The 21,256-nt window shown below is 53.8% G+C and overlaps 11 protein-coding genes across 11 annotated transcripts; 6 read left to right on the top strand and 5 right to left on the bottom strand.

Annotated features, from left to right (window-relative positions):
• Positions 1-182: 182 nt before the first annotated feature.
• On the bottom strand, positions 183-1,055 carry SNOG_15954 (hypothetical protein; the record flags this gene model as incomplete). The annotated part of the gene is made up of 1 exon (XM_001806033.1): positions 183-1,055. One exon carries the CDS (start codon positions 1,053-1,055, stop codon positions 183-185), a length of 873 nt encoding a protein of 290 aa, XP_001806085.1.
• Positions 1,056-1,201: 146 nt separating this feature from the next.
• On the top strand, positions 1,202-1,506 carry SNOG_15953 (hypothetical protein; the record flags this gene model as incomplete). Its single annotated transcript, XM_001806032.1, has 2 exons — positions 1,202-1,258; positions 1,372-1,506. The coding sequence occupies 2 exons, from the start codon at positions 1,202-1,204 to the stop codon at positions 1,504-1,506; spliced, it is 192 nt and encodes a 63-aa protein (XP_001806084.1).
• A 336-nt stretch (positions 1,507-1,842) lies between these two features.
• Positions 1,843-2,620, top strand: SNOG_15952 (hypothetical protein; the record flags this gene model as incomplete). Its single annotated transcript, XM_001806031.1, has 2 exons — positions 1,843-1,875; positions 2,045-2,620. 2 exons carry the CDS (start codon positions 1,843-1,845, stop codon positions 2,618-2,620), a joined length of 609 nt encoding a protein of 202 aa, XP_001806083.1.
• Positions 2,621-2,876: 256 nt separating this feature from the next.
• Positions 2,877-3,856, bottom strand: SNOG_15951 (hypothetical protein; the record flags this gene model as incomplete). The annotated part of the gene is made up of 4 exons (XM_001806030.1): positions 2,877-3,201; positions 3,248-3,404; positions 3,450-3,632; positions 3,682-3,856. The coding sequence occupies 4 exons, from the start codon at positions 3,854-3,856 to the stop codon at positions 2,877-2,879; spliced, it is 840 nt and encodes a 279-aa protein (XP_001806082.1).
• Positions 3,857-4,888: 1,032 nt separating this feature from the next.
• Positions 4,889-5,503, top strand: SNOG_15950 (hypothetical protein; the record flags this gene model as incomplete). Its single annotated transcript, XM_001806029.1, has 1 exon — positions 4,889-5,503. One exon carries the CDS (start codon positions 4,889-4,891, stop codon positions 5,501-5,503), a length of 615 nt encoding a protein of 204 aa, XP_001806081.1.
• Positions 5,504-6,891: 1,388 nt separating this feature from the next.
• SNOG_15949 (hypothetical protein) lies at positions 6,892-8,859 on the top strand (the record flags this gene model as incomplete). The annotated part of the gene is made up of 5 exons (XM_001806028.1): positions 6,892-6,916; positions 6,964-7,203; positions 7,229-8,326; positions 8,395-8,487; positions 8,555-8,859. 5 exons carry the CDS (start codon positions 6,892-6,894, stop codon positions 8,857-8,859), a joined length of 1,761 nt encoding a protein of 586 aa, XP_001806080.1.
• A 784-nt stretch (positions 8,860-9,643) lies between these two features.
• SNOG_15948 (hypothetical protein) lies at positions 9,644-12,334 on the top strand (the record flags this gene model as incomplete). Its single annotated transcript, XM_001806027.1, has 1 exon — positions 9,644-12,334. The coding sequence occupies one exon, from the start codon at positions 9,644-9,646 to the stop codon at positions 12,332-12,334; it is 2,691 nt and encodes an 896-aa protein (XP_001806079.1).
• Positions 12,335-12,371: 37 nt separating this feature from the next.
• On the bottom strand, positions 12,372-13,491 carry SNOG_15947 (hypothetical protein; the record flags this gene model as incomplete). Its single annotated transcript, XM_001806026.1, has 2 exons — positions 12,372-13,086; positions 13,190-13,491. The coding sequence occupies 2 exons, from the start codon at positions 13,489-13,491 to the stop codon at positions 12,372-12,374; spliced, it is 1,017 nt and encodes a 338-aa protein (XP_001806078.1).
• A 198-nt stretch (positions 13,492-13,689) lies between these two features.
• On the bottom strand, positions 13,690-14,934 carry SNOG_15946 (hypothetical protein; the record flags this gene model as incomplete). The annotated part of the gene is made up of 3 exons (XM_001806025.1): positions 13,690-14,364; positions 14,497-14,809; positions 14,900-14,934. 3 exons carry the CDS (start codon positions 14,932-14,934, stop codon positions 13,690-13,692), a joined length of 1,023 nt encoding a protein of 340 aa, XP_001806077.1.
• Positions 14,935-15,198: 264 nt separating this feature from the next.
• Positions 15,199-18,426, bottom strand: SNOG_15945 (hypothetical protein; the record flags this gene model as incomplete). Its single annotated transcript, XM_001806024.1, has 2 exons — positions 15,199-15,507; positions 15,796-18,426. The coding sequence occupies 2 exons, from the start codon at positions 18,424-18,426 to the stop codon at positions 15,199-15,201; spliced, it is 2,940 nt and encodes a 979-aa protein (XP_001806076.1).
• An 870-nt stretch (positions 18,427-19,296) lies between these two features.
• Positions 19,297-20,033, top strand: SNOG_15944 (hypothetical protein; the record flags this gene model as incomplete). The annotated part of the gene is made up of 3 exons (XM_001806023.1): positions 19,297-19,337; positions 19,562-19,858; positions 19,889-20,033. The coding sequence occupies 3 exons, from the start codon at positions 19,297-19,299 to the stop codon at positions 20,031-20,033; spliced, it is 483 nt and encodes a 160-aa protein (XP_001806075.1).
• Between the last annotated feature and the right edge of the window lie 1,223 nt (positions 20,034-21,256).

Raw genomic sequence — 21,256 nt, 5'->3', positions numbered from 1 at the left:
ACGAGAACTGCTTTCAGAACGGATCTTTAAATGGAACATATGCTGGATACGAACGTGCAAGCGCTAGTCGATGCTTTCAAGTTGCGTTGGCCAACACACGCGAAGAATAGGATGAGCTTGAGCTGAAGAAGATTCCAGCGAAAAAAAAATTATGAACACAAGTGAACTAAGTTCTATAAGGCTCACCGAACAGTTCGAGTCGTACAAGTGTATTGTAACCATCCGGACTCAGCAACCTTCATAGCGTTCCAAGCTTGCATCGCTAATTCACGAGCACGCTGCGAAAAACCATCTTTTTCGGCGACGGCAGTCCATCTCTCGAACCAAAATCTCCACCGAGCATCAGAGTACCCATCCTGTCCCTTCCATGTGCTGTCCCTGTTCGTTAACATGCCCTCCGCGGGACCGTCTCTGCATCGGCGATACAATTCAGGGCTCGCATGGTTGAACAACTGCGCTGCCGCCTCAAGACCCTTTGGCTCCTCCCCACTGGTATCCACCTCCAAGACCTCGGAAATGGCGCTCGTAGCACGATCCAAGCCCGCTCCGTATGAAGAGAGAGATTCATCACCAGTCACAGCAAGACGTGCTGTGTATGCACACCCATTCGTCCAGGCCGCCTTTCGTTGATCATCGTCAGGATGATCGATCAGGTAGCTTGAGGCGTGGGCGTTGAATGCATCTGCCCAGTCGTTGGCCCAGCCCGTAAGCTCTCGCCAGTAGTAGCCGTCATCAAAGTCCATGACATCTTCCCCTTCACCCGTAGGAACTTTAGCTTTCGGTAACTGGCGTATCGCCTGCAGAATGGAGATTATTTTCGGTTGTGCAGCCTCGTCTTTGACGGCAGTCTCGTTCAGCAGCGCCCAGAGTCCACTCAGTCTTTGTTGTAGTTCCACAGGTGTAGACGACGCTTCCGGGTGCGATGCGAGTCGTTTGGCTGCATCTTCACTTGTAATTGTGTCGTTGAGACGTTCTTTCAAAGTGTTGATTTGGTTGTCGATTATGTCGTAACCTGGAAAGGTCGTGTTCGCGGTCTTCAGGAAAGCACACGCCATATTGTAGTTGAAAGATGCGTAAAATCTCCCCTTGCGAAAGTGTTCTATTCTTTGCTCGCGCTTGGGAAACGCAAAGTATTTTATCCGTGTCTTAGCAAAAGGTCGTAATAAGTGTACGCTCCGTATGCGGCTGATGCCTAGCAGTGATGTCATTGCGCGACTTCTATGTTTGGAGTCAGCGGAAGGCGTCGTTGTGGGGGCGGGTAAGGCCGCCTGAAACATACCAGGCAACCACCAATCACGAACATTGACTTGGAACATCAGGCCTCTCGCCTCCACATAGAATATCATTGTTACACATGCGATTACTACTCAGCCTCACCCAGTGATCGACTCAGCTATTCAGGGTCCGAATATCGAGGTAGTGGATGCAAATGTGGAGGTCGTGGAAAGGCGTGATCGATCGGGCTTTGCTCTGGAGGATGACATCGAGGTTCTCACCAAGGTTTAGTTATCCGCCACATTAGACTTTCCGGCCGGATGTGTGTTTGTCGCGATTGTGTCAATATGGAATTTCTGTAACCATTGCGCTTCATCCGGAACCAAGTGGATACAGATACGACATGGACAGAATATGCCTACGGTCCGAAGGATGCCACACGATCACCAGTATCTCCACTCCGGATTCTAGTGATTTCCGAACGTTGCAAATGGGTGCCTGAATCTCATTCTCCCTCTAGACTAGGCGTCATCTTCACGATGGCTGACATGCTGTGCATAGCGAGGTGCTGCACGCCTGGTACGCCTGGCGCGACTTCATTCCTATGATCTTACTGTTGGAACGATTATGACGACGGTGGCTTTGGGGTCTATCAAGTCCGTACGGAATGTTCTGAACGGCATATAAGACCTTCAACGGCGTTGAAGAAGGTACATCACACAATCACTCCAGTCTTTTTCTTCACCTTCAGCTTCACCTTCAGCAAATCTATATCTCAACATTTCTGCGACTACCCACAAATCTATACCTCCATATCACCATCGTGCAGCTCACCGGCTTCGTCCTCTCCCTTCTCGCGGTCACCACCTCGGTCTGCGCAACTCCTACTCCTGTAGATAACTTCCCAACTACTCTGCAAGTCGTTGCGCGATCTCCACCGACCAAGCTTCCAAGCACGATCAAGGGCTTCCCACCAAAAGACTGGAAGTGCAAGCTTACTCAAAAGAACGACAAGAGTCAGCATCGCCCAAAAGCCTCACTGTGCAGATACCAACAACTCTCAGCCCAGACGTTTGACAGTGATTACATCAAGAGGAGCGTTGAATATGGCCTCCAGCTCCGCGACAATGGCGATAATAAGGCTGGGAGCAGCAAGTACCCAGGCTGGCTGAAAGCGCCAAAGTCTATCGAAGGTCTCGAGGACTACAAGGGTGAGACCAATGTTGATCACTTTCCACTCACGCACGATGGCAAGACCGTGTTTGTTGGAGGAACCCAGAAGTCGACCAGCGACGCAAGAGTCGTATATCAGCACACGATCGGCTCAGATGAGGCTATATTCATCGGCGTGTGGACTCATGCAGGTAGGAAGGATGGTAAATTTGAGAAGTGTGAGGAGGTATAGATACAGCGGCTTTATTTTGCAAGGCTCTGCGTGGTGCAGATGTGAGGTTCACGCCAGGAGTACATTGTGTGGAGTTTCTGCACTCCCCGATTCGTCACTATATTTGCGATCGCTGTTCCAATAGAATCTATTTCGAAGTCATTCGGATCTCGTAAGATCTTTTTGAATCTTCGCAATCACCCACCCCATCAGGCAATGGCAGTTGTTTGATTTGATCAATCATATGATCGGTTACACAGACTTATTGACTATACACCTAGTTGTCCTTGCCTGTCTGTGGCTTCGAAGGAAACACCTTGCTACTTAGATCTAGCACAGGCAAAGGACAAGGAATGCCGACAGCCTCGCAGGCAGTCAAGATCGCAAGATACCAGCCACTTATCAGGCCCAAGAACCCAAAACCACCAGCGATACGTAACAGCTTCTCGACGTGTAGGAGACCAGCTTCCGTGGTTGCAGAGGCGACGCTGAAATCGGCAGCAGCGATGAATGAAAACAGCATGACAAGGCCGAAGAATGTGAAAGTGAAGAAGAGGTTGACGCGGAGCGTGCCAATGAGGAAGACAAATGATGCGATGGCCCTGTTCATGGTTAGTGGTGTTGGCGGTAACAGTTCAAATGGCCCACATTGTCACGTTGTGGAATCCTTGGGAAGAATTGTACGCCGCACCATGGGCGCCGCCTAGTTCCGCGAACGGTGCGGTAGTGTTGTGGATGGGATCTTGTGTGTAGGCGAGACTGCCCCAGTGCGAGCCGTAGATTAGAAAAACGGCCATCGGGAATGCTTCATAACATTAGCTATGATCGAACCTGAGTGTAGAAGACGTACTGTTTCCGAGAATAAATTCGGCAATCCCGGCAACGTTCATCGCGATGCAGCCAAAGAAATAGTAATCACCACTCAGCCCAACAAGAGACTGCGGAGCCACTGCGCCCTGAAAGCCGCACAGAATGAGGATAGTAGATGTGTATGGGATCAAGAAGCCGATGAGGCCGAGAAGTGTTGGGTTCGCTTACAAGGTGTTAGCTTTATACTTTTGAACTTTGGGGTGATGACATACCAAACCGCTTTGCAAGATCGCCACGACGAGGAGCTGATGGCTGGAAGAAGAGTCGCTCGTATTGCTCTGGACTGAGAGCAACAGTAACTTGTCGACTCAGTTCGGTGCCATTGCCGCCAATATTGACACCATTGTGCTCGGTCATTTCGTGGTCCATTTTCGATGTCTCGGACATGACTGGCAGTGAAAGTTGGTGCTTGATGGGTCAATCTACTTCAAGGAGTACTCCCAGATCGATGAAAGCAGCGATGAGAAGCTCAGTATTTGTGCCATACTCGTGAGACGAACCCTTTTATAAAAACGCTTGCCGGCGGTAGAATGCAGTGTCACTCCGTCATTCAAACCGAGGTGGAATGTCCAAATAGTTGTCTCCCCAGCTTCTCCGCACAATGACTCTCCACACTTCTCCACAGTCGTCATGTTTGCGGCTCGTAGAGTCGATTGCCGTTGGCTGACAGGTGCGGCAAGTCAAGCTTCGACAAGCCGTTGCTCCGCGGCTCGGCAAGCAGCTCAAGTAGGAAGGTACTTTCGCCCATGACATCGACAACTTCGGACCTCGAAATACCGAGCCGCGCGACGTACAAGAACTTGTACCTCGAGAATTCGCTTCGGCTGACGAAAGAGATGGTTGTGCGGCTTTTGGATGATTTTCGCAGGGCTTTTCACTGCACAAGCATGTAGAATAGTACCACCACGGTGGTGTCAAACGCCTTGCGAAAGGCAGTATAATCTCGAGGTGAATATCAGAGCATCGCGGCAAAGTTGGAAGGCCTCCCGCTTCATCATCTCTCAATTTCTGTCTTTGCGCACAAACTGCGTCAGTGTTGACAGGGTCAGAAAGATGCTGTTCGGTTCACCGCTTGGAGTGCGGCAAGATCATATCGTCGTTTGCATCATGAGCTTGCGCGATCGTCGAATTGAAGCCGTTGTGCGCTCAATGCGCACTGCGGACCTGAACGCTTAAGTGCCTGGAATCGTGAGTGGGTGTGGCTGTTCGATATTTACCGGCTGCTGGATCCTGCTGCAGGTGCCCACCCGGGTAACGGCGTCGCGTCGATCATCCGTCTTGATTAAATATACGACTGCGCAAATTGAATCGCATGACACTGCTGCAACGCGGGGTTCTTAAAGCCAGAAACATGCCACTCGACAGTTGGACTTTGTGTTGAAATAAAGCCCTCGGAAGAAGAACGAGACTACAATCGCCATGTGGAGCTCACCTATTGCAACGTTCAGCAGCTTAATTCTCATCGCATCCGTGTTAGCAACATGTCTGGGTATGCCTCAAGCTGCATCAACCTCCACCGCCGTGCCAACCGCTTCGCCAATACCGTGGTCGACAAAGATAGAAGCATTTGAAACCTACGTCCTCGAACAGCCCGATCAAAATGCTAGCAAAGGTTTTGGTCGCGGCCCATTTCTTCGCAAGACATTCGACGACGGTGCATGTCTCCAAATCGGCCTCTACGATTGGGACTGCAACCATGAGATTCCCTACAAGATGCGCGGCATCGCGAAGTGGCTCCATGACAACATCTCTCGTGATACTGATCCAATATGGGACACGTACCGATACTATGTATATGGATACTATGCGGACCCTGAAGATGGTTGGAACTTCTACGGAGCGTCAAGATTGTCATTTGGTGCTTGCGGAAACCGAGGTCCACAAAGCAGCTGTGGCGTAACCTACTGCGTCGATCAAAATGGGACGACAGTGGGGCAGCCAGAGCTGGTACCAGAGGGACAGACACCGTGGATGGACCCGAATGATAGGAATAGGTTATGTCCGTGGCTGCGACACAACAAGAGTGCTGGGTAACGAGGTTAGAGTGGCTGAGAGTGGCGTTGTAGTTGGCGAAGTTTCTCCGCCATGTGTTGTGTTTCTGGAGAATAGTCTAGGTTCACAGGAAACCGAGGACATATCAATCCATTGGAGGACGCGCGGACCTTTTTCCAAAAACGCTCGTGACATGCAGAATATGTCTCTTCTTGCTGAGAACACCACATGCTCATGTGGCTGCTCACGTTGACTTCATCATGGCTCTGATGTTGCATCAAAACCAGTGCGATCCCCAAGTATACATGAAGTGTACAATCAAGCTCTACTCTCAATACTGTACTTCACTGTGGTGTGCATTTTAAAGGTCTTTCTGGGGCGCTAAATCCATCTTCGAGGAACAACTTGTGTCAATCAGCTCAAAAGTTCTGAAATCGACAGGCGTGAAGAAACTTTTCGACAACTATCAGTATTAAATATTGTGATTCACCTCGCCAATGTCTGTTTGACTCTACATTTGAGGACATTGCGGACGAACTTGTAACAGCAATGCAACAAGCTGTACCCTCACAGTCCAGCCGTGGTATCCGAAAATGCCACAAGTAAGATTCGAAGTAGCCTACTTGAAGCGTAACCGAGCAGTGCGATAAAGCACCGCGCGAACATTTTGTGGCGGCAATCACAAGCGACGGCAATTATGCGAGCGTGAGACAATAGGATGAGAGTCAATGTCCGCGGAACTTCTCGGTGACAATGCGGACCTTCTTCCGCATAGTCGTACTGGCCCAGCATCTGCGAGTTCGCGAACCCAAAGGCTGTGCGAACAGCATCTCAGTGCCTTGCTATTAAAATCAACACGGTCAAGATATTTTGCCCCAAACATTAGTACTTGACGATCAATTCATCGTCCGGTTGGAACGCTTTTTCACTAAGATCGCCAGACGCGAAAGCTTGGTTACCGCCCCCATGCTTATCCTGTCAAGCAATGCGGGGTAGATCCACGCTAGTTTCTGGGGCACGAGTCCCATGTTCATGGTCCTGGATGGCCTCAGAGGTGTCAACAACGTGTGGGATGGAATTCTGGAGAAGTACCGCGGCGATCTTGTAGAAGACCAATCCCATCGATACCGTTGGTGGTGAAGTTGAGGGCCAGACCGGGGCTACCGCGCCTCAACGTCCCAAGGTAAGCCACGATGCAGTCCAGATGGGGTACCCCGCATTCATCAGTGCAAGGGCTTCAGACATTGCCATATCGGGTCGAGATGGATGTATGTAACCGCTGGTTGTGGCATATGTTGCTGATCCATAAGAGCTTCACTGAGCCTCCTCCAACTGAAGCCGATTATCAGCGCATCCTGGGGCTCTTCGCTGCTCCTCAACAATACAGTTCTTCGACAATTCTTTGTGTGTGAGCGCAACGAAGAAACACGATGAGGGGCCACAGTGACAGCTCCAGTGAGTCAATTCACCCTCGCACCCCAATCCATTACTGAACACTTCAGATGTCTCGGACCAATCACCCTCGACATCAAAGCCTGCCTTCAACCACTTCGAGGAGGTCCACACCAACGAGATTGTGCCAGGTCACAACAACTACTACGAGAAGAATGGCAACAGGACCGAGGGCGATGGCGAAAACCATGAAGATGTCCCGATGAACTTCAAGAGGATCATGGCTTTGGTCGCCATGGCTTTCCGTAAGCTCCTTCCAGTCATTCTCCTTCCTCTACTAATACTGCAAAGTATGGACCGGCAGTCAGATCCCAGTATACCTCTTCGGTGGTGTTCCTCCCCAAATCTACGGCGATATTGGCGGTGTCGACCGATGGATTTGGTTCGTGCTCGCCAACCTCCTCTCCCTAGCCGCTGTCTGTCCCTTCGTTGGGTCCATTTCCGATATCGTGGGACGACGATGGGTTGCCATCATCGGGGCTTGCTTCCTCATCCTGGGCATGATTGTGTGTTCCACCGCCCAAACCATGAACATCTTCATCTGCGGCATGGTCTTTTCCGGCGTGGGTGCAGGTATCAACGAGTTGACTGCACTGGCTGTGACGTCTGAGTTGGCACCTACCAGCCAGCGCGGCAAGTACGTCGCCATTCTCGTCTTCACCATCATTCCTTTCTGCCCTTCGGTGCTTTGGGCGCAACTTATTGCTTCTCAATCTCCTGGAGCATGGCGATGGATCGGACTGTTCTGCGGGCTTTGGGCATTCATTGGCCTCGTTTTGACGACGGTCTTCTACCACCCCCCTCCCCGCGTCAACAGTGCTGGTATGACTCGTCGCGAAGTTCTGGCCCAAATTGACTACGTCGGCGGCTTCCTCTCTGTTGCTGGAATGCTCTTGTTCATGATGGGCATGCAGTGGGGCGGATACCAGTACAAGTGGTCCAGCGCTCACGTCCTTGCTCCTCTCATCTTGGGCGTCTTACTGCTCGTGTCGTTTGTGCTTTGGGAAGCCTACGGAGCGAAGCACCCCATGTTCCCGAAGAGGCTGCGCCAGGAGCCACGCATTCTTGGTCTTACTCTCGTCATCACTTTCATCTCCGGCGCCAACTTCTTCTCCATCCTCATGTTCTGGCCGACTCAGGCTTTCAACGTTTACGGTCATGATCCAATTGGTGTTGGTATCCGTGGTATTCCAGTCGGCTTTTCTATTCTCGCTGGGGCTTGCATCGTCTTGTGGCTGCTTTCTATGCTTCGCGGTCACAACAAAGAACTCCTGATCGCATCGTCGGTCTTGATGACTGCGGGCTGTGGAGCGCTCGCAGTAGGTCGTGTGGACAACTTGTACCAGCTCTGGGGATTGCTAGTTCTCGCTGGCGTCGGTATTGGCGGTATTGTCGTGCCTGCGTCCATTATTTGTGAGTTTATGAAACCGTACTGACTATGGAGATCTTACTAACCTCGTTAGCCACCATCATCTGCCCAGACGATCTCATCGCTACCGTCGCAGCCCTTACTCTTGCGATCCGCGTCATCGGCGGCTCAATCGGCTACTGCGTGTACTACAACGTCTTCATCTGTACGTCCTCCCCTCAATTTGAGGTAATGTAATGGCTAACACGCTCCAGCAAAATTCGTCCCAGCAGCTACTCACTTCATCGGCGGCGCCATGGTGACCAAGCTCAACATCACATCTCCCAAGATTATCGAAGAGGCGATTGTCATCACCGGGTCTTCGCTTCTTCCCCTCCTCGAGGAGCTGCCAGGTATCAAGGGCGTGCCGGGTGCGTACGAATTGGTCGTGTATGCTGGTCAACTTGCGTACGCAGAGGCATACAAGTACGTGTACTATGTTAGCATCGCTTTTGGAGGTGTCGGCATTATCGCAGCGTGCTTTTTGGGCGACATTTCCAAGTACATGGACGACCACGTTGCTGTCGTCATGCACTGAGCTGGAGGCTGTGCAGGAATGTTGTTCGTAGACGGAGTATATAATTAGTCGAGCTTTATACTTAGCGATCGAAGTCAAGTTGAACAAGGCTTTAGCTTTGATGTCTTATATCGTGTTTGTGATTCCCTTGCTGTTTGCGGAAATCGCGGTCGCAGTTGCGAGCCACGTGGATGGACAACACCAAACGCCGCAGCGAAATGCAGAGGTCTGTCTCCTCACTCCATCCCACATTTACCGAACTCCAGAGTTTCGCATCATCACCCATCCAACGTCCTCGAAATTGCGACGTTGTTTACCGAAATGTTGCCGGCTGCTCCCTGCTCGAATGATGATCGCCGCGGACCTGCCGGAAAAAGCTGCCAGCAAACCCACCACTCCTACACTCACTCCATTCTCGTCGTCTTCCAACAACATCCGCAACACGAGTACCAAGCCCAACTACATGGTCATTCTGGAAAATCGATATTTGAAGACGAGAATGTAACCTCGTGGAGATAGAGGTCGGCCCGCGTGGTGCGTTAGATATCCCGGTCGCAGGCTCGAACAGGCATAGGGGCCGAAGTTTAATATTGAAAGTGGACAGCACCTGCGATCTTCATCCTTGGTGTTTCTATTTTGTGCCTACAGCCAGGGCCTATTGCGGAGCCCTGCAGTGCTATACGAAGTCTGCATGATAGCGATATGGCGAGATGGAGGACCGCGCGCCGCAACGGCGTGATACAAATATCAACGTCGTGGTTGCGACTCCACGCACGCAGCCTACCGTTCATCGAGAATTCCAGCCATGGGAAAGGTTTCTTGTGCTGTTGCGGCCCTTCTCTTGGGCGCGCAAGTCGCTATCGCCACGCCGCTTCGTCCCAGGCTCGACACCAGTGCGCTCACACAGCGAGCGACAAACCAAAGCGGCATCCTTCTCGACACTTACATTGTTGAGTTCGCGGATGACAATGAGACGCCATCGACATTCTATGCGTCTCTGGCGGCCAGTGGAGTGGATGCTGTGCCCCGACTGGACCTGAGCTTCAGCCTCTTCAAGGGCGTCTCGTTCCAAGTCAAGGGCTCCAGCTCCAACTCGAGTGCGACAGACAGCTGGAACTTCATACGCCAGATGCGAGCCGACCCTTCCATCCGGAACATTTGGCCGTCCCGAGTCACAAGACACTTGCGTGACGTGGGAGGTGCAGTGCCAGCACAAAACTCTCACGTCAAGCGACAAACCCAGGAAGAGCGCACCTTCTCCCCGCATGTGATGACCCAGGTCGACAAGCTCCATGCCGAGGGCGTGACTGGCAAGGGCTTTCGCATCTCGATCATTGACAGCGGCATCGACTACACGCATCCAGCACTGGGCGGCTGCTTCGGCCCAGGCTGTCTTGTCGAGATTGGCTACGACTTTACGGGCGACAACTATGTACCCGGAGATGCATCGAGACCGGCGCGGCCCGACAATGACCCCATGGACAACTGCGTCGGACATGGCACCCATGTTGCGGGGACCGCTGCTGCCCAGCTCGAGGGCAACAAGTATGGCTTTACTGGTTCTGCTCCTGGCGCGAAGCTGGGCGCGTACCGCATGTGGGGATGCACATCGACATCCACGACTGAGATTGAGCTGATGGCATTCGCTCGTGCTGTTGAAGACGGAGCTAGCATTATCTCGTACTCGAACGGCGACGAGTCTGGCTGGGCGGGAGAGGCACGTGCTGTCATCATCTCCCGGATTGTCGACTCAGGTATTCCCGTTGTGGTTTCCGAAGGCAATGACGGCGGCCAGGGCCTCTTCTATGCCTCTACGCCTGCGGCTGGCGGTAGCATCACGGGTACAGGAGCAGTCTCGAATACGATGTTTCCTTCATTCCTCAACCAGGGCTCGTACAAGACTGGCAACTCCACCACCAACGGCACCACTGAATTCCCCTTCTTGATGGGCACTCCTGCGTTCGCTGCCGACACCACACTCCCGCTGTGGTCTGCGGTTGATGCAAACAATGCTTGTAACCCGCTCCCGGATGACACACCAGACCTGAGCCAGCGCATTGTGCTTCTGGAGTTTTTGGATTCACGAGCCACGCGGTGCTACCCACAAGACCAGGGCGCCAACATTGCAGCAAAGGGCGGCAAGTACATGATCTATTACACCAAGAGTAACTCGACGATGCGGGATGATGTTTTCGTTTACGCTGATGGAATTCTGGGTACGGCCAAGGCAGTACCATATGCTGCTGAGAAGTGGCTGTCTCTGCTCTCGGAAGGTAACACGGTCACGGTCACGGTTCCGTCCAACTCTTCCCAGTCTCTTGTGGAGCTTGTGAACAACGAGAGTGGAGGATACGTCGCGGGTCAATTGTCAAGCTGGGGCCCGAGCTGGGAGCTCGACATGACCCCTCAAGTTGTTTCGCCTGGAGAGAATATACTGAGCACTTATCCCACGGCCATAGGTACCTACCGCGTCATGACTGGCACGAGCATGGCGTCTCCGCTAGTTGCAGGCATTTACGCCATGCTTGGTGAAGTGTACGGCAAGTTGGAACCGAAGCGTCTGCGCCGAATTTTGACACACACCTCCAAACCGCTGGCCTGGCACGACGGCACCAAGGCTCATCCCGATATTCTGGCGCCAGTAGCGCAACAAGGCGCTGGTATCGTGCAAGCCTGGGAGGCAGCTCACACAAAGATCGAACTTGACGTCGACAGTCTGATGCTCAACGACACGGAGCATTTCGCCGGCACGCACACCTTTAGTATCAAAAACACCGGCTCCGAAGAGGCAGTTCTTCAAATCGGCCACCGCAAGGCTGTGACCATGTACGCCATGAGCCCGTCATCCAACCCTCTGCGTACAGGCATGTTCCCCAACGCCATCGCCACAGAATACGCTTCCGTCTCCTTCTCCTCCGACAGCCTCACCGTCCCCGCCGGCCAATCCGCGGAGCTGACCGTCACATTCACGCCTCCCGCCAACCTCAACGCCACCCTGCTGCCCGTGTACAGCGGCTTCATCTCCATCGGCGACAAGCTGCAAGTCCCGTACCTGGGCGTCGCAGGCAGCATGCGCGCCACGCCCGTCTTCTCGCAGGACTCGGTCTACCTTGCGGACGGCTACACACCTGCAGTTGCAAACAAGACGTACACAATTCCACGCCCGGATCCGAAGAACCCCCCGCTTACGGACCGTGGAGATATGATGGCCACGCCGAACGTGTATGTGCGCCCAATCGTCGGCACGCGGATTCTTCGCGCGGATGTTTTGCGTGGGGACGAGGAGCTGGGTGCGCTTGCTGGCTGGCCGCCGACATTTGTCGCAAGGTTCGAGCGGCGCGCGTGGATCAATGGCCTGCTGTCGAATGGGAAGGTCATGGAGGAGGGCACGTATCGGCTGCGAGTGCAGGCGCTGAGGATATTTGGGGATGAGAGTAAGAAGGAGGACTGGGATGTTGTGGAGACGGTGCCGTTTGGGATCAAATATACAGCGTAGAGGTAATGTGGTTAATGAAGCAAGAACGATTTTGGAGTCAAATATTACCCAATGTGCAATACGGGTTTCTCTCCATTTCTGCAAATCTTTCCATGTCTTTTCCGGCCAACCACATCTCGCGCTCATACTCTTCTAGTTGCGGTACGTCCCACACCTCGCGCTCATACTCTTCTCGTTGCGGTACGTCCCACATCTCCCATACATCGAAGTAGTACGGAAAATCCGGAAAGTGGTCGAAGTGGTCGGAAGTATCATTGTATCGCCATCGTTGGCGTAGTTTGCGGTACAATGACGCCGTTGTACTAATCCGCGCGTTGAGAAAGTGTCGGTCTGGATGTTCATGGAGGGGGTGCAGTTTTGGCAGCATTACTACGACTCGGACGGTGTGAGGGAGTGAGGAAAGGAGAGCATCGAGAAGAGAACGCTCGTTGACAAGCGACCAGGTGCGGGTCGCAGTATGGTCGAACCACAAGTGCAGTGTCGTCAGATTTTGGAGGAACGGCGCGGCACAGATTTGGCGCCAGGACTGCACGGTGGGTGAAGTCTCTCCTACGTTATCTCGGTCTGTCGTTTCCTCTATGGACTGGAAGAACTGGAATGGGAGCCGCAAAGTGATGCTCAAACGCTTGATACCGTTTCGCAGGATAGGATGAGACGGTGCAAAGCCCTGTGCTGTTAAGAAAAGAAGAGTGTCCAAGTCGGCGACATTGACAATGATGGTGCGAGACCACAGATCCATGATCTCATCATGCCTGTAAGCGTAAGTAACAGCCATCCCAATCTATTCATGAATCATACATCATCTTGCAAACAAGTAACAATACAGGTCCCAGCGCAGTTCGCAACTGAACCCACTCCTCGCACATCCAATGCGGACCCCAAGCCGACCTAGCTCGTCTCTCCCATTCCACTTCCGAGTAGTTTCTTTTAAGATCCCACACGGAGGCGGGCGCTCGTTCGCTGCCGTCATACGGTTTGGCGTCAGTCTCGTGTGGGAAGTTACTGCTTCTCTTATCGAGGTCTGGATCCAGACACCTCGAGACGTGGAGGCGATCGTCGCGCAGCCAGACGTGGATTTGGCGAGGGAGAATGTATGAGTAGATGTCTTGTCGCACTTCAAGTGGTATACGTAGCAGGATGCTTTTAGATTGGGACATTGTCACTTCAAAGGTAGCCAAAGACGGATGCAATTTGAGAGCTGTGTTTCTGCCTAGAAGTAGGCAAAGCAAGGCGAGGTATTTAAGCGCCATGCGTAACTGTGCCACATTGGCTAAAGCACCCACCATTCCCCCCAGAGCAGTAATACAGTTTTGCTACGTACCGCATCGATCTTTTTTAAAACCAATCGAATTTTCTCAAATCGCGTATTGCACATTTCCAAACCCCCTAATCTCCTTCGCCACAGCCTCAACATCAATACCATCCTTCCACGCCCCGCGCTCCCAAACCTCCGCTTCACCCGGCGTCATATACCCATCGAACGCATCGACACTATACGGATAGTCCGGTCTGTAAACCACATCCGTCTCTCCTCGACAATTCACCACTCCGCGCCATCGCTGGCGGAGTTTCCTGGTTACCCGCGCGTTGCCGATAGTAGGATTGAGCAAGTGGCGCTCAGGTAATTCGTAGACGGGATGCAGCATCGGGAGGAACAACGTACTCTTAATCACCGTGTTGCTGAGATATGCAAGTAGAGGAGTGAGGAGTGCGCGTTCGTCAACGACAGACCATATTTGCGCATCCGCATGATCGAACCAGATGCTCAAACCTTTCAACTGCGGGGCTTTCGCCAGTGTCGAAGAGATTCCGGTCCAGATGCGTACTTGCTCTGTGTCGTCTTCCGGCTTTTTAAACGTTTGGAAGGAAGCAAGTGGCATCCTCAACGTCAGATTTACCTCCCTAAATCCCTGCCTTAACACGCCCGGCAGTCCGTCTTTCTCCATCGATCCCAGCTTTTCCAACACGCTCAGATCCGTGATGGCGAGCGCAACGTTGCGCCACCGGAATTTCGAGACTTCATCGTACATCTGCTTACTAGCCCGCAACACCCCCATCTCCACTCCCATCTCCACCCCCTCCCCCTTCCCCTTCCCCTCCTCACATATCCATTGCGGACCTCAACTACTCTCCAACCTGCCCGCCCAAACATCCGTACTTACACGCTTCGCAAACCCACTCGGACATGTTCCACGCTCATATCCGTCAAGAGCGACGAGCGTGAGCTCTTGGCATGGAGAACTGGCGCTCCGTCCATCGCGGTCTGGTTGCTGGCAGTTCGCAATGCAAAGGACATGATCCTCTAGGCGAAGGTGGATTTGTGGTGCAGGCAGAATATACGCATAGACAAGCTGGCGGAGTTCGAGGGGGGGGACGTAAGAAGGTGGCTGTCTGGCTTGCTCCATCGCCAGTGAAGTTACGAGATACGTGTGCAATTTTCTGATGCTTGAAGGTCGACGTCGCTGCGCCTCGTGCCTACATATTCGCGCTAAGCAGGAAACGGCAGTGCTCGTGTCTTGGGAGAAGAGATGTCTTTATCAAATTTCGACTACCTTATCTACATACGTTCTACTTGAGTAACTTGCTTCATCTTCGTACATACTGGCTTATCATATACACCCCCTTTGTCCTTCCTCTCGTCCACCTCCTAACTGCCGACTGATCAAATTGTATCGCAAAAGCACAAACAAACACTTTGGGGTATAGAATGCTTCTCTCTGCCCCATGTTGCAAACCAGAATAACGCCGAATAAACACAAACCACGTCCATCAGGATACTAAAATGTCGTATTAGGAAAAGAGGGGACGGACCAGCCAAACGAATCAGAGAATCACTTCAAGAGATGAGCGTGCTTGTCGAGAACCTATCTCCAGCCCGGTCGGTCTCCTGCGCTGGATTGCCGTCCACTGGCGCCGGCGGTTCCGAGTCTACTGGCGCTGCGGCCGGGGGTGGATGGCGTCATGCTCGACGTGGAACCGGTGCGGGGCTTGATGAGGCTGCTGCGGTGGTTCATGACGCTGGGAGGGCGGTTGGCACGGCGCGCAGCTGGGCTCTGCTCCTCAGCAGCGTCATCTTCTTCCTCAGCAATAGACGCTTGACGTTGAGAGGCGGGCGTGGAAGAGCGAGGGGTGGATCGTATGGGCAGCTTTCCTTTACCCGGCGTGGAGGGAGACTGCATGGGGCTGGCCAGAGGACGTCTCGATTGCTGCGAGGGCGTAGTCGATGCAGGTCGGGTCGTAGGAGCGGGAGACAGGGCTGTTGAGCGACGCTTCTGCTGGGAAGGTGTAGTGGATGCAGGGCGGATTTGCGGTGCGGGTGAGAGAGTCGAGCGGCTCAACGGGCTTCGGACTGGGAGATTTGATGCTGTAGAGTGACTCCTCAACGACGACGTCGGTCGCTCTAGAGGCTTTCGGTAGGGCGACGGTGTCGTTAGTGTCAGCGGCTTGAAGTTGTGGCCCACGACGGTATCGCGCATGTTGACGCTCGAGTTCCAGCGCGGCTTAACGGCGGGTCTCTCGGTCCTGGGAGACTCTGAGCGAGTCGGCGTGCCAATCATCGAGCGAGACGGTGCTGTGCCGTAGCGGTCCCAGGGAAGGGATGAGATGTGGGCACCCTTTGGCGTGCTCATGGGCAGGCTCGAGTAGCGGCGGTTATCACGCACAGCCGGCGGCTTTGAGGTGGACGCACTAGATTGACGAGACTTCTTTCCTGCATACGGAATGGCACCCGTGTCGCTGCCCTTGCGGCTCATAACCACGCTGGACGCGGGAGAGCTGTTTGGCGTGTCGACGGCTGAAGATCCCTCGGTGCGCGCCGAAAGCACAGTCGAGACTGAATCCCTCAGCTTGCGTGATGCCGTGAAGTCGTCCAGAATAGCGTCCATATCCTTGATTACGCTCTCGAGATCGACAAACTTCTGGCGCACGTCCTGCTGGATCCTCAGAATCTCGCCATTGACGGTCGAGCGGTGCTTCATCTCAATGTCAATCAGCTCCAGCACGCGCTTCATCGAGGGCGGGTAGTGGTCGCGCTTGTCCTTGTACATGGCAATGCGTTTCTCGATGTTTTCCTCGTCGCGCTGCTCAATCGCTTCCGTCAGACGCTGCACGCTCTTCATGCACGAGTCGTACATGGCCACGGCCTTGCTTCCTGCTTGGCGGAAGCTGTGCACCCACTTGTCCTCGCCCAGCTCTTCGCGCAGTGCATCAGCATCCGCTTCGAGCTTCTTCTCCTGCTCCTCCAGCTGCTCTTTTCTGCGTGACAATTCATCACAAGCTGAGGGGAAAATGTTGCTGGAGCGGGACTGGAACGAGGCCAGCCGCATGGGCAGGAAGTCGAGTGACGCACGGAGGGGCTGGAGCTTTGCAAACAGTCCGAGCAGGCGCGTGTTCTCGTGCTCGATCTGCGGGATGGGCGAGATGGGCGACACGACGGTCAGGGGCGGCATACTAAACCGCTTGTTGACCATGTTCGGCTGTGGCCGCGCCGTCTGTCCCACGGCCGTCTCGAGGTCGGCAATGTCAAACTTCTCCGCAGACTCGGCGACAGAGTCGGAGATGACGCGGTGGCGGCGCTCTTCCATCTCAAAGACGAGGCGGCTGAGATTCTCGACTTCGGCGCCAATCTCGCCCAGCACATTATTCCACAGCTCCTCCCACTCCATGGCGATCTCGACCTGGTTCTTGATGCCCTTGAGCGTCTGCTTGATCTGGGCCCACTTGCTGACAATCTCCTCCATCTGCGTGATGAGCGTCGTCTGGTCCTTGACGGGGAGAGAGGAGATATCCGGGCGCGCCTGCAAGTCTTCAATCGCGCCAATGTAGACGGTGACGAGGCCCTCAAACTTGGTGACGGCAGCATCGACCTCGGCCAGTCCTTCTCTTCCAGCCGCCGCCGCCCACTCGACGTCGTCTTCGGCATCGAGTCCGCTGAGCACGTCGGCGGCCTTGGCCATCCACAGGCGGATGTCGTTGGCGGCCTTGTGCAGCGCCCGGCCGGCGAGCGTTGATGAGGGGAGGGAGGTGATTTCCGAGGCGATGGTGGTGGGCGGCAGCTTCATCGACGTCAGCTGCTGGATCTGGTTGCTGAAGGAGGCCTTGGAGAGGGTGTAGATGGAGTTGGCGCGCGGGAAGTGGCGGCGCTGGAAGTAGGATTCGATGTCGATGCCATTGTCGTCGAGGACGGAGACTTCTTCGGCGGGGGCGGCGGGGGGAGAGGGGGAGGGATCGGGGAGATCGGGTGATTCTGGAGGTGGTAGTTCGGGTTGTTGCGGTTCCTGAGGGGGTTGTGGTGCTTCTTCTTCCACCACCTTTGGGGGGTCTTTGGGCGGCGGCGTAGGGGGGCGCGTGGGTTCTTCGCTTTGTGGCTGCGTAGGCTCTGCGCTCGTGACCTCGCTCGTGACCTCACTCGTGACCTCACTCGGGATGCTCAGCGTCTTCGTCTTGGATATGTCCGGCAGGCGGTACTTTTGCATGTCCATGACCTCGCCCTCGGCCTCGCTCTCCGACGGCGCCAGCTTGTCGCTCGTGCTCACAACGCTGCTGTGGTCGCTCTCCGTCTCCGTGTCGGGCTCCATGGCCAGCGGCGGCACGCTCTCGCCCGTCGACTGCGGGATGAGGGGCGTCTCCTGGGGGGTGTGCGGCGTCGACGTCGACTGCTGTGACTGCAGGTAGCCCGGCGGCGGGGGCCCGATGCCGCTCCAGGCTGTCCCGCGGCGCTCGACGTTGAGGCTGCGGCGCTTGTGGAAGGCGTCGAGGCGTCGAATCTCGTCCTCGTCGAGGCGGCCAATGTCCTGGTCTTTTTTGTTGTTGTTGGCGTCGTTGCCCTGGTTCAGGAACTTCATGCGCGCGAGCAGCCCCGGCGACACATTTCTCGCGAGCTTGGTGGTGATTTCGCGCTCGAGATGGGGCGGCGTGTATTTCAGCGGGCGCGGCGACAGCTGCAGTGCTGGCGGCGCCGATGCGGTTGATGTCGGGCGGTCTGGCGGTGACTTCGCTGGCAGCGACGGCGGACGTGGCAGAATTTGGGCTTCACTCGCGGCAGGCGCTGGGCTGCTCTCTTGCTGGGAAAGCGTCGCTTCCGGATCGCTCATTGAGCATGCTTGGATGATATCGGGGGGGAAGCAGTCGTTTGCGGCGGGCGCAGATGGAGCGCTGCCGGTGATGCACGGTGCAGGCCCAAGATGGCAGTGCGAGTGCAGATGGTCGAGAATGGGATGGGCGAGGGATCGTCGCGTCCGCGTCCTAATAAACCGCGTCACACGGTAAACAATGGCCCGGCTGTACGACCACAACACGCAGAGTTGCTCGTTTGTTGAACGTGAGATTGAGAGATTGGGATTGGGTTCAGATCCAACACCTGCAACCTGTCCACCGCAACCGTCCCGCCTGGTCTGCACTCACACACTGAACGTTATGCGAACCAAATCTCCGCCAGGCCCATCCCTGTCGCCCGCGCCCAATTTCCTTCAACCCCAAACACGCCACAGGGCCGTGTCATTTCCAGAAGCCGAGCCGATCTTATCGCAAGCGTTATGGTTCGTCATGTTCGTCATTGTAGTACACGACACGAGGTGGTAGTACGCAGATTTTCGGGTTTGTGCGCGTCCATCTTGTGGCGGTGTCTTTGAGTATCAAGATGAAATTCAATCATTACAATTATCGAGATCATGGTAACAGGCAAGCCTTGCAAGTCATCTCAAGAGACAATAAAACTCAATGTCGTCGCAATTCATAGTTGCCCAGGTGATGAAAAGGGCAAAGTCACGTGACGTCGACTAACAGTGAAAGACTATGCGCGCGACTAGGCCGTATACACATCCTGTGCCCTTTAACCCGCTAGTCCATCTCAAATGTCCACGTCTCCAATAAACTGATCTCAAATTTCGACTCAATACATCTCTCTCTCTCAACTACTATAAAAAGAGAAGAAGATAGGTGGAGAGATGGAGAAGAAGGAGAACATGTCTAAAATAACCGAGACTCTACGTCACCAACTACATAAGTAAGAAGATTTCCGACCACGTCCAAGTGGGCGCAGATCAGATGCAAGATCCATGAATAACGGAACAATATTATATAAACGAGCAACTGGGTATGTAACAACCGGATATGGAGCTAGCGCACAGCCGCGCAGAAACTCTTTCAAGAACAACAGTAAGTATGTTTCGGTCTCATATCGCAACTTGGGACGAACTCGAAGTATTGCAACTTACTAGTTCCACCTAGCATCACGATCGTGGTACCACATCAGATCCACGTGCGTCTTGTAGGGAATGTATTTCACGTGTCGACCTGCTCAAAGCCATACAAGGACAAATGGAGCAGCTGTTTAACAACAAATCGAGACATCAAAGCGTACGCCGGGTATGAGCGCGGCAGCTGCGTCCTTGGTGGTCTTCAATGGGTGCCTCGAGCAACCTGGGCCCGCCATTTAGATTCGAGTTGGGGGCCCCATTGGATGTGCGAAGAAGATTTGGAGAACAAGAAGTTTGATGTATCTCTGCTCCTCTCTTGCATGAAAACGTAAGTGTCCAGAAACTGATGTGCCTGTAGGTGCTTATACATCCGGATACACCGAGATCCGAATTTGGATGTCACGCACTGCAATTACTCACGTTACCGATCTAGAGACTCTCGCTGGCCTAGGTACAAAAGTGCCAGCGCCGTCTCCCGACCATCTTCCTATCATCCTAGTTGATCAGATCACACACCTGAGTCTCACTCTCCGAATGCCACTGCGCTTCTTCTATTCCATTGAAGCACTTCAACAATATAGCCCTTCAAGCACCGAACAAGAATCATGGACCGCGCAGTTTTGGACGCAAATAGATTCCATACTCGAAAAGTTCACTAGTTTAACAGTATTCCGCCTCTGGGTCGATCACTGCGACCCAGAACCCTGGTCTCTCGTCAATGAGCGAATACTGCTCTCGCCACTCTTATCCCATCTACCCCATAGCACCAAAGTCGTCATTATTCTTCCGCGCCTGCATCCCGTTCACGAGCATCCTGATCGCCATTTTCTCCATATTATGTGGCTGTGCAGTTGTAGTGCATCGTTGCAAGCTTGAGCTGCGTTGACCGGTGCGGGGATCGATGAAGCTGACTGCAGTCGGAGGCAGCAACCATCGATGCGACACTTTTCTCCTCCCGACCCACAACTCATTCCCACCCCAGACGCGAATCGTTCCTTTCGCGTCATATGTCGCTGTATGAATATCAACCTTTAGAGCACTGGGACTCTGTTCGACTCGTCATCTTACACCCGGCTGCTCAGTCATCGGATCCCATACGTTGCTCCCTCCAACACGCGCGCTTGACGGAAAATCCGAAATACGAGGCCATCTCATACACCTGGGGAAACACCAGTGCACCGCGCTCATTATACGTAGGTGGAAAGGACGACTTCCTAAAGAGTACGAAGAATTGCTCCAATGCTCTGCGGGCTCTCCGTCTCGTGGACGGCGATCGGGTGGTATGGATCGACGCTGTTTGTATCAATCAGGCGGACACGAGCGAACGTGGTCATCAAGTCAAGAGCATGAATATGATATATGAGATGGCCTCGACTGTCGTCATATATCTTGGCGAAGATACGCGAGGAAGTCGCAGACTATTCAAAGAACTGGCCACGAGGGAGATGGAGCTCTCAGAGACCGGGAAATGCAGTCGGCAGCCACCCAGCGACTTTATAGTTAGCGAATTGGAAATCCTCATCGAAAGACCATGGTTTCGCAGAATCTGGGTGCTACAGGAGGTCAGTGGTAACACTTCGCTCACTGTCATGTGTGGATCTGTTCAAACTTCTTTGGAAATCCTAGAGGCATGTCTCCATGGATATCAGGGCCACCGTGTGATCGAGGACAGTGTACCACTGCCCATCCTTCTCTGGAGCCGCCAAAAGTTGAAAGTGGAAGAGCA

The sequence above is a fragment of the Parastagonospora nodorum genome (genome assembly GCF_000146915.1).
Source record: "Parastagonospora nodorum SN15 chromosome Unknown scaffold_41, whole genome shotgun sequence".
NCBI classification, from domain to species: Eukaryota; Fungi; Ascomycota; class Dothideomycetes; order Pleosporales; family Phaeosphaeriaceae; genus Parastagonospora; species Parastagonospora nodorum.
This window is presented reverse-complemented; position numbering and strand designations above follow the sequence as displayed.